This window comes from Tauraco erythrolophus, chromosome 9, assembly GCF_009769465.1.
Source record: "Tauraco erythrolophus isolate bTauEry1 chromosome 9, bTauEry1.pri, whole genome shotgun sequence".
Lineage (NCBI taxonomy): Eukaryota > Metazoa > Chordata > Aves > Musophagiformes > Musophagidae > Tauraco > Tauraco erythrolophus.
The window spans coordinates 25,068,436-25,080,094 of NC_141473.1; the positions used below are offsets into that span (position 1 = coordinate 25,068,436).

Here is an 11,659-nt window from a genome sequence, read left to right on the forward strand (position 1 = left end):
GGTGTGAGGGTCAGGTCCTCAGTGCCAAATCCTCTGCTTTGTGCACTCCTATAGCCTGCCCTACGTATCAGATGTAGATATTGCCAAAGAGCATTATAAAAGGTGCTGAGTTGTCTGTCCTGAAGGCAGAAATCTGCCTTGTGGACAGCACTGGGAATGGCAAGGAATGTTTTCCCTTGTTTCCCTGCCGTTCTTGAGCAGCCAGCTCACATGGTGGGGAGTATTCATGCCTCTGCATTCCTGAGTTTGGTACTAGGAATGCAAGCAATTGCCATCCCCGAACTAGCTTTGTGCTGGGAACCAAGAGCCAGATGTGCTTCACATAGTTTCCAGGCAGCACTGATCCATCAGATGACAGTAGCTATTGAGTGCTCTTATGGTGGCCCAGAGACACAAAGATGAAAGCCTGATGCCTGTCAGCACCTCCCTTGCCATTCCTGTGTCCCTTCAGTTTTCACTCGAGTCCTCTCACAAAAGCAAATGCCACAGAACACGATGTTGCAATGTTAATGACCTTTATTTTTGGGAAAGAAAATCTCAAGTTTTATAACATTGAACTGTCAGGCAAATTTGAAATCCCTTGAACTCGTTGTTAAATGCTTTCCTGCACCCGCCCCTACTGCCCATGCAGCTATTTGGAGCGTCAGCTGGGAACACACCTTCCTCTTCAGAAGCTTTTTCCACAGCATCTCCTGGATGGGTTTTACTAGGGAGGATGAACAGTATTTGAGTGCCCTCTCAAACAGAGGTATTTTAATGAGCTAAAAAACCCCACATCTGATGAACAGTTAAAGGGAAAACACTATAAATAGACCTAGAATAATTTCTTAGAGTAGCTTCTGTTGCTTCCCAGCCTTTAAACAGCCTTTTGTCCCCAACACAGTGTCTCCACCAATTGTAAAGGCAAGAACTAACCATGCCAAATTCACATCTCAAAATACAAACCATTTTAGGTACAGGAAACAAAAGGGTGGGGGTCTGACTCATAAGAAGACTTCTAAGCATTATTGTAGCATAAATAATATGACATCTTTCACCTCAAATAGCCTAACACTTCATAAAGTGACATGAGCTTCACTAGTTGCTGAAACACAGCTATTTCTGAAGTGGAACCTGATACTTCTTTTTTTTTTTTTCTTCCAGCAGAGAGCAATGTTTTAAGGTGGAGAGCGAAGGATACAATCGTAAGTGTAATCTGGAAGGGCTTTGCAAAATGGAAAGATCGAGTAAAATCTACTTTTAGTAATAACACACGTTCCTGTGTATCATAAACTCATGTCCTTAGTTTACAAATGCAATTCATTTAAAAGAGGTACAGGAAACTCAAACAACATTTTGTCCTCTCTCTCTCAGCAATACTCTCTTACAACTCTTTAGTAGCAGATTCTCTGGTTCCTTTCCTCTCTTCGTTTAATTTAATGTCCAAGTCCCGGAGCTGGCTGAGGAACCCTGAATTTGGGCAGATGTCTCTGTGAGCACCCACTGTTTTCAGAGCATCCACGAGTGTCATGTTTTCCCGGATCATTAAGAAGGCAAGCACTAAGGACGCAGAGCGGCTTACCCCCATGGCACAATGAACGAACACCTTACCTGCAAAAGAAGAGGCACAGCAAGGTGGGTGGGCTTTAGCATTTCTAAAGCGAGAGGGACACAGGGAGGACAAAACCGATTAGAGACAAGCTGGAAAACAACAATGAAGATTAGCAGATACTCATGTTTTCATACATGGTTAGCTTAAGATGGTGCCTTATGTCAAGGGCAAGGTGGTACTTCATACTGGCCTTATGCATCTAACCTAGTCCTCAGATTAAAATAGTTGAAATTTTCTATGGAAGGAGAAGCTTTCTGTGACTAAACTTCTTAGTATAGTTTTCTGTGGGAAAAAAACCCCAACAGTTTTGGCAGAAAATTTTGGCCCAGCCCTGACTGTGATCACCGACAAGTCCCCTAAACTCTGTAGGATAGTCTGCCTGTGAAAATGGACTCATAATTTACGGTATCTCAGCAGCCCAGTGTGAGCTATAACTGGGGATTTAATAAAGCACTCCAGTGAAAGCAGCAGATCCCGCAGCCAGTCAGAGTCGGAGCGAACTCTGGAACAAATGGAAATTATGATAACTAGGCCATAATCCAAACTCTGCTGACAAAAATTCAGCAGGCTGTGGGTCAGGCTCGTAGTTTCTGACTTAGTTCATTAACTTCTGCTGCTTCTCTCACTTAATAGACAGTCTGAATAAAGCTCCAATTCTGCAGAGCACTTAAGCATGTGAAGCATTTCAGGCAGTGCCGAAGTGCCGCTGCTCCCAGCTGAGTGGAGCGGGAGCGGGGCTGTGGTACCTGGGGCTGGAGCTCATGCCCATGTGTGCAGGGTGCGAGGTGTGTGTGCAGGCACACGGATCCTGACGGGTCCTGCAAGATGGACCTGTGAGGGAGCACCCACAGTGCTGTAACTTCTGCCCTTCCCTCTCGCTCCGGTCCTAGTGTTGGCCCTTCCTCCCACCACGCTGGGTTTGGGGTGGCCACCCCTCCCCAGCTCCCAGGAACCTGGCCATGGCCACCTTTCCTGCAGCACATGGCATAGGGGCCCTTCTCATCCTCCACACAGCGGTTCTGCATGGGCCTTCTCGAACCATATGTTGAATCTGAGCTTTGCTGCCTGTTACTGCAAAGGAGAAGCCATTTGGCTCGTGTTGAAACTTCCTCCCAAAGCTTCTCTTTGCCTCCCTCTTACCTCCTGAAGTGTTTAAGGCTTTGCCTATGAAATTGGCAGCATCATAGAAGAAGATACTTAAATCAAAGGAAGGATCATCAAATGCTTCTACTCCGTAGTACTCTATTTGCAGATCTTCGTAATATTTGGCTCCTGTGTTGATGCTATATGGCCCATCTGCTGCATTAAGGATATGAGTAATGTTGAGGCTTTGAAGAGTAGTTTTGCTTCTAGCAGCCCACCTATTGAAAGACATGAAGGGCTCATTGGCAACACTCCTGACGTTCTGCTAAAATAGCGTGTTTTAAAGTTAGTGCCTGCTCCTGCTAGGGAAGGATGCAGGAACTGCAGCTGGCTTACAGAGCAGCAAATTTTGAGAAGCCCATAGTGCTTTGCATGTGAAAAATGTGACACAGTGTTGTGGAGAGCAGCAAGAGCATAGACTTGCCGGTGGGATACCGTTAGTTAAGCAAATACCTCCCAGCGGTTAATCCCTGGGAACATGGTTTACTGTATGAAGCGGTCAAGATTTTCCTTTAAATAGTTGTTTAATGAGTTCTAGAGCTAATCTCTCGTTCATAGTGTGCATGGGTTGCAAGGGTGAGAATCCACACAGATACAGCAGCACCTCGTTCCTGGTTCGGATATGAAGCGGCTGCATCATGCTTACCAGCCAGGTTCTCCCTGCTTCCCACCATAAACCGAGACTGAGAACTGTGATCCTTGACCGATGTATTCGTGAGGCAGAGCAGTTGGGAAAAATGAGCTGATGGTCTATTTAATCTGCAGTAATCCAAATAGAAGGCAATTGTCACAAGAATAAGGTATTTGCATAAAAATTCCTGTTTGATGTTTTCAGTTTTATTGTCTTTGAAAGAAAGTTTGGGTTTGGACTGGCAAAATCCCTACTGTATAATTCATTTGGGTCGTCCTCCATCTGGCTCTTGATCCTGCTACTCCTATTTGAGTGTGAGGGCTATGGTGCTCTTGTCCACTGCCCTAGAGCACAGTTTCCAGCGCAGATAACGAATCTCAGAGTTCACACCAATTTGGGATGGATTCTCTAAGGACTTTTGGCTAGAATACAAATAATTCTTACCCTGCCAAATCTGCTGTAGTTCACAGAACATAGAAAACCCAACTCAGACACACTATGAGCAAGTCACCATTTTGTATGTCATGTTTTTTGTTACATCCAAGCCCCTTATGTTATCAGTTTTGGAAGCCTGTATGGCAAAAACATTCCTGCAGATCCAAAAGCTGCTCCCCACTGTACCACACCCCTTCCTCCCAGGGACCGATAACAACTTAATGATAGGAGCATGTGTTCTTACGCATCTCCCAGGTAAATATTTGGCCAGACTTGGTCCACATGATTATCAGACCCTCCTTTGAACCATAGGAGCCGCTGGAGGTCTGACAGCGCTGGTGTTTCGTAGAAAGCTCTGCTCCCTGCACTGCTGGTCGGAGATGAAGAGTCTCTGGTGTGAGGCATCGTGCTCCTCTCTTGCACGGACTTGGGCTATATCAGAGACAGCTTTTCTGAAATGAATTAAGAGGAAATTTTCATACAGAAATAATATTCCCTAGAAAGTTGTCCTGTTCATTACCCTCCAAATAGCATTACATTATTATAACTGGTGTGTGCAGCAGGGCCTGCAGGTATCGCTAGAAGTGTCCAGAGAGCAGGACTGACTCTGTGGTAGGACTCTACAGGCACGTAATTCATCCCCTGAGAAAGCAGCAGCATAAGACGATATGATTTAATTTCGTGTCAAGTAACGTTGGTGAAAAAGAACATCCTGTGCCACCCGAATGCAGCACCAGCTGAACCTCGTAGGTGCAGGTATTGTTTCTGTTACTGTAGCACCGATGAGTGTAATACAGGAAAGCTCCTGTACTTTGTGTTGGAGAGTTACCGAAGTGTTTGTGCAGACTTGATTATGGTTAGTTAAAACCAGAAGTTTTTGAGAGAATGAATCTTTGGACTGACTTATACTTACTAAGCTTCTAGGGCCAAGGTGGAAATCTTAGGATGTGTATGTAAGACATATTCATCTAGCGTATGTGTACACATATATAAAATTTATATGCATATGATTTTATTTGTAGGGATGTGTTTAAACACATGTACACGTACATACATGTATACATATGAAAGAATTTTCACATTCATACACACATACATATATACATGTATGTATATAAATAGAAACGGAGAGAATTTGAACCAGTTTTTTCTCTCTCTCAGGTGGATACCCCTGAACACTCAGCTATACTGGTATACTTGCATTTGTCTGTCTCAGTCTCTCCTCTGGGAGCTGTTCCACTTCGTATAAATAACATGATAGCTATCTGTCTCCAGAGAGAGGCTGTTTCTCTTATCTGAGGGGTAGGGTACTTACCTGGGATGTGGGAAAAAAAGAGCATCTGAATTTCGAGAAATCATAGAGCTGAAAGTTCTGGCTTTGTTGCCTTGTTGAGAATCCCACCTAGGTCTGTTTTGCTCCTATACAGATCATGCATCAGAATATGAGCATTCCTTCTGCAATGCTCTTTGCTATGGTTTAAACCCAGGAAGCTCAGGCCGGCCAGTCCAGCCTGAAGCAGAGCTCAGTGAGAGCTGATATCAAAGATATCCAAGCAGTCCCTTCTCTGAGTCTTTAGGAGCATTTCTTCTGCCAGGATCTCATTATCCTGAATTGCTATTCTCGCCCCCAGAGAACATTAATGAGCTTTGTTTGGTTGCTTGCTGGTATTAAAGCCATAATCAGTGTGGGAGCCACACTAGAACTCTTCCCCAAGTGGAGTGGCCTGTGTGTATTCTGATGTGGCAACAGCTTACACTGTAACGCCTGAATGCCTTAATCTAGAGTTTGGGTTTATTTTCTCAGCAATTCTAGAAAACAAGTGCAGATGGGACCTTTGGAAGTCTTCTAGTCTGTCCCCTGCCTCGTAGCAGCAGCAGCCAGATGGATTTTGCTTCTAAAGCAACAACAGCTATGTCCAAACATCCAGGTACGTTCTTTTTAACAGTGTAGGCTAATTTGGGGTATAAGCAGAAAGCAAAGGAGGATATCTTGCTGCTAATGGAAAAAGAAGTAGAGATGATGCAAGGCAAATTATTGAACACACCACATATATTTCTGTGACCTCAGCCTAAATTTGCTTCCCCTGCCCCCTTCTCCCTCTTCCTCCTCACAAATGTTAAGAGCAGTTACAGCTTTTTGTATGTTCCAGTAAAAAGGAGGTCTCCCTAGGGTAACTACTTAATAAGCAAGATATGAAAAGCACAATGAAAGTGATGGGAGAGATAGAAAAAAAGCTGGCTGGTTTTACTTTTTAACGATGAAGGAAAAGAACTACAGGGAAGTAGAGAGGAATGTAGGGATAAAAACCTACGAATTTTTCAGGGCGTGTAACACCAATAGCTTTAGTAAAGGAGTATGTTGTACAATCCCAGCACAGATTAGCATGAAGAATAGTGCAGAAAAAAGATACTGTGCCTTGCCCTACAAGTTTTACTGCCTTGAGAAAGTCATGCACTGTGCTCAAGAGCTACTGCCAGCATTCTCATGATGACCTGTTTGTACTTCAACCGATACAGAACGTTAAGCTGAAGCAGTAAAAGGAAATCAAGAAAAAGATAATGCAGGTTCTACATCAGGAGATTCATAAGACCACAGGCTCATTTTCAAGGAGTATTTCAATCACTGCAGATGTTTAAAAGCTAAAGTTGTGGAGGTAAGCAGATGGATACTAAACTTTCAGTTGTCCTAGCCCCCACTGCTTTAAACTTCTGTTGTAGCCTGTCAGCTAGTTAGAGTAATGGAGATGATTAGCAGAGTGAGGGAAAGAGTTGATTAGCAGAGAGAATTACATTGCGAGGCCTCTTGTTTAAGACCTGACTTTGAGGAGGTTCTCTTGGCCTCCAAGAACTGAGTCGTTTTGGTGCCGGTGATACTTAGCAGACAGCTGCAGCCTTTGCAGGCAGTGAGGAGCTTTGCAACAGAGCTGCCTTTCACAGAGCAATCCTCTTCCCGAAAAGTGCGTCAGCATCGTTTGCTTCACATGACCAATGCCGGACAAGTTTGCTCCTCGTGTCAACACGAAGCATAGCTCCTCCCAAGCACAGCGCTCCGTTCTGCCTGCCCTGGCCTTGAAATTCAATTGCTCTGCGGCAGCCTTTGGGGCAAGCTTGGAAATAGCTACACCAGGTGACCGGAGTAATGAGGAAAGTAATGTGAATTTTTTAATTGAAGGCCAGGGACTTTGCTGAGGATTTTCCCCCCACCCCTTCTGCCTTAAGATTTTGCAAAGCTAGCAAAAGTGCTGCCACTGATTACATTTCTCTGAGCAGCTCTCTCTGGGTGGCTCCCAGAAGCTGCTCTAGTTGGAAACAGCCAGTGACTGCAGGAGGGCAGAAGCCCCTGTAATTGGGGGAAAAAAAAAATCTGTTTTGCAAGGTCACTAACATTTTCTGCAGAGATCTAGACCGTGCAAGTTGGGTAGGATTACTTTTCTTTTAAATTGTACTCTGGAAGTACCTAAAGACCTTCTCATTAGATTCTTTCTTTCTTTCTTTCTTTCTTTCTTTCTTTCTTTCTTTCTTTCTTTCTTTCTTTCTTTCTTTCTTTCTTTCTTTCTTTCTTTCTTTCTCTCTCTCTCTCTCTCTTTCTCTCTTTCTCTCTTTCTCTCTTTCTCTCTTTCTCTCTTTCTCTCTTTCTCTCTTTCTCTCTTTCTCTCTTTCTCTCTTTCTCTCTTTCTTTCTCTCTCTTTCTTTCTTTCTCTTTCTCTTTCTTTCTTTCTTTCTTTTCTCTCTCTCTCCTTTTTTTTTTTGGTTAAAAACAAAACCGCAGCAAGAAAAAAACGAAACCCTTCTGCCCATAGGAGACATTTGTGATGGGATAGAGTTTTTAAGGGTTGTCCAGATGTATTACTCCCTTGCTTCACCAGGAGAATACAAGGTAGGACAAGCTTTAAAACTATTTGGTCATTAGGCATCATCTTCTGAACAGTCGGAGCACTGGGGTGCACCCCAAACAGCTGGGGCCTGCTTGGCTCCACGTCTCAACTCTGGAGCCTGAGCCACCTCTTGAGTTGTCCCAGAGCCTCGGATCTCCCTGACGGGCACGAGAGCCACCCCGGAGCCCGAGGCTGCAGGTGGCCGCGGGGCCGGCACTGCCGAGCTGCGAGGGCACCCGGGAAGGGCTGCGGGTGACTGCGCACGCTCTTTGTGCGCAGCTGGGCGTAGCTCCCGAGGGGCTTGGTCATTCCAGGATCTCGTCTGCAACAACCTAGTTGAGCTTCCTATCTCCCTGATGTTATCCAGCCACTTGAGTATTACAGTCTGCAGGGCTTTTTTTTTTTTTTTCTTTTACTTTTTCTACACTGGAAACAATTGCTATTTTCTACTGAAGATTTTTCTGGCAAAGAGAAGGAAAAAACGCACAACCCCCACTGACTTGAATTGGCTAAAGCCTTTAGCAGATTTGTGTTGCATTTGCAGATTCCAGTGAAAGAAAACTCAGCAAAGTTCTGGGGAAAAAAAGCGAATACTCCAATATTGTAGATTTGAAATAGTTCATTTTGTCACTTAAAAAAAATTACTGTTTCCATTTTTCTATTCGAAGTTACTGTCGTTTTGGAATTTTACTTCAACATTTCATAAAATCTTTTAAAATATTAAAACAGGATGAAGCGGCTTGTTCCTGGTTGAGAAAAACGTGTTTTGTTTAACTAAAAATGAACACAAACTAACTGAGCAGCCGCTCATTTTCCTGGCCTTAATTTTCACTTCTGTAGCAGGGGGAAAGCCTCTTTCCATTTTGCCATGGTTGTTACCTTGTCTCCTAAAGAGCGAACCAAGCCATAGAGAGATTAAACGGCTGTCTGAAGTCCCCAGAGGAGTCTGTGGCAGGGCATTAGCTGGGCCCCAAGTCATCTTTCCTCTATCCCTTTTGCAAGCACCTTCCCAGCTGGCACAGCTCTGCTTGTGGTTGTGGTGGTAGCCCAAATGGGGACAGGTGTCTTTCAATAACAAGGTTTTACATGAGATTATTGATAGCCTCGGGCACAGCAGGGTGCTGATTTTGGCTGGACCTGTGGTTACCAGGATAACACAAAGACTAGATAACAATAACATGATACAGAAAGCTCCTGCAGCCAAATATCCTAAATTCCCTGAATCAAAGCCCAACAAACTAAATGGGCCAAAATACGAAAGTGTGAGATCAGAATATAATTCACATGAAAAATAGAAAAAGGCCTCTCGATGCATTTGAAATTGCTGTCTACTCTGTTTTTTTCTTCCCTTTTCTCTCAGCAAGCATCTGTACTCATCTTTTACACTCCTTGCTCTTTTCTCTCAGGTAGAGCTTAACACTACAGTTCTTTGTCCTCCTGATGGAAAAATCCAGATGGAAAGAAGTGTGCTTCAGAGAGGAATGATCATGTAAGTGGAATTAATCTTTCAGATACTGTAATGTGAAATCTGATCTTCCTTTTTGTTAAGAAGACCCAATCTGTGTCTCCACGTTTTGGCCAGAATCCGATGCTAAGAGAACCCAGGAGTCTCTTGAGGTAGAGCTGAAAGCCTCGTGTGCAGAAACAGGCACATTTAAAAGCAATAGCAAAGTTAAAACAGCCAGATGGGAACCTAGCAGGCAACCAGGAGGGGAACTCTCTGTTTTCCTTGCAAGCCTACAGGGGCTTGTTTGCAGGAATTAGAATCTCTCACCAGCAGTTCACTGCAGCTCTAATACCAAGTGGTATTGAAAATGAGAAGCAGGTTATGGCTGATGGTTTAAATGAGGCACCTATGGGAATTTAGAAATGAGATCCTGGACTCGTCTCGGCATAGACCGTGCACATGGCAGAGCAATATTGCTTTCTTGGCTGACTGCATCATATATTATGGCCTTTTATTTTGCCCACACTCAAACAGCAGGGAACAGTAGAAGTTCATTGCTCCTGCTCGCTGTTTAAACCCTGATCTGCCTCACCAGAGGCAGTGCCCCTGAATAATGGAAAGCAGAATCGGTCCCTTGGCCTCAGCGCGGGTACGTGTTCAATGCAGCACTGTATTAATGCCATTGCCATTATTCCAGAGTGAAGAGAAAAGCAGAATGTACAATTAAAGCTCTGTTTGGTTCGATTTTTAAGAGAATTTGCTACCTGGGAAAGATGCCAGATCGAGGGCTCTGGAAAACACAGCCTTCCCTTTAACCGCAGTGTCGGGAAGGAGCGGGAGCAGCCCTGCACACCTCCTCCATGGCTACCCACCAGCTCAGCTCAGCCCACAGATACCCCTCGCCCTGCGCTGGAAGCCGTGTTTTACTGGGTGGGAGAAAAATCTGAGTCTTTACACCTCTTCGCTGCTTGGTCTCCCTCCTGACACCTTCGTTCACGTCTGGCCTCGTACATTTATGCTGGGGCCCTCTGACTCCTCCAAACTGAGCTGGAAGGTACCACCTTCTGCTTGCAAGGAGCCTGAGCTGGGCTGGAGAGCAAAAAGCTCCTTCCTTCATGAGCCCTGCCATCCCCACGCAGGGCTGCCCATTGGGCTGGAGGGCTGCTGCAGCCGGGGCTGCAAGTATCTGGGGACAGCAGGGACACACGAGGCCATTTCAGGAGTGGGGCAGGGTAACTGGCCTGAGCCAGGGGTTCGGATTGCCAGGAGAGCCCAGGGGGGATGAGGCAGGTCCCAGGTGAAGCGGGAAGTCAAGGGAGTGCACAGCCAGGCACAGGCAGAGCTGCAAGAGATGAAGCCAAGTGTCTCAGCTCCAAATGGGCTCCTGAGTGAGGTGGGAGCCCCAGCGAGGTGTCCCACTGCTCCCTCTCACACAGCTCCTTCCAGAAGCCCCATCCCAGGTGACTCAGCCACTGTTGTCATAGAATCATAGAATGGTTTGGGTTGGAAGGGACCTTAAAGATGATCTAGTCAAGCTCCCAGGAGAGGCAGAGAATCCCAGCAGAATTCAGGCTCAGGAGGGAGCTTCATCTATGCCCTGCTGGTTTTTGGGGAGAGGATATTATCACTAGCTCCTAGAGAGCATTTCCCTTCCTTTACAATGTAACGGATCTGTACCTATTTTCTCAAGACCGTATCTTTCCAAGGGAGGAGAACCTCTGTGCTGCCTCCAGCCCCTCTGGCCCCAGCATGCCTCCTCCAAGCCTCCCGTTTGAGAGCCACGCAGCCTAAGAAAAGGCACCTGCCCACACACAGGGCTAACGCTGCAGGAAAGGATGCTTGGAGAATGGGGGTGGCGGGTGGGAAAACGGGGAGTCTTACTTGCAGCGACAGGCTGTGGCTGGAGAAGGACGACAGCTTTTACATCTGCAGCTTTCAGATTCAAAGGAGATTAAAAAAAAAGAAGTATTACCTTAGCAGCTGGCATCTCTGAGCAATTCAAAGCACCATCCCCAGCAAGACAGCGCTGCCCTCCACAGGCTCCTACCATAATTTCCGACTCGGCTGTGAGTATCTGTCAAGCCTAGGGTGATGTTTTCCCCTTTAATTCTCTTCTAGGGCGCTCCTGTCCAGGGTACCACAGCTAGGAATTAAAAAATCCCAAACCCACTGTTTCTCTTGACACATCACAACTACGCTCATGCTTTTCCCTGAATTAAAATAGCTGTAGGTTTACGTCCTGCTGCCAGCAGCCATAGCTGCACTACGTGCTGTAATCGGGAGAGCACACAGTCGCCATGCAGCTGACTGCTGCGAACGGTAGACGCTTCGCTCTAATCTTATGTAACAGCAGTAATGGAGCGGGGATGCAGTGGCTTGCGAGCAGCTTAGGCAGAAAGCTTCCTTGGGCATCCTGTGCCCCGGGGACAGAGGACAGCCAGCAAGAGCAAGAAAAACAAAGTGACCTTGATATTGATAACAGTTCGGCGAGCGCTGTCACAGCCAGCGCTGCGCTGAGATTTCACCAGTGTCACGGG

General features: G+C 45.7%; 1 protein-coding gene across 1 annotated transcript; it reads right to left on the reverse strand.

Annotated features, from left to right (window-relative positions):
• Window positions 1–1,363: 1,363 nt before the first annotated feature.
• Window positions 1,364–4,247, reverse strand: LOC104375106 (dual specificity protein phosphatase 13B). Its single transcript, XM_009981373.2, has 3 exons — window positions 4,045–4,247; window positions 2,732–2,952; window positions 1,364–1,590 (listed from the first exon to the last, which is right to left on the reverse strand). The coding sequence occupies exons 1-3, from the start codon at window positions 4,203–4,205 to the stop codon at window positions 1,364–1,366; spliced, it is 609 nt and encodes a 202-aa protein (XP_009979675.1). The 5' UTR covers window positions 4,206–4,247.
• Between the last annotated feature and the right edge of the window lie 7,412 nt (window positions 4,248–11,659).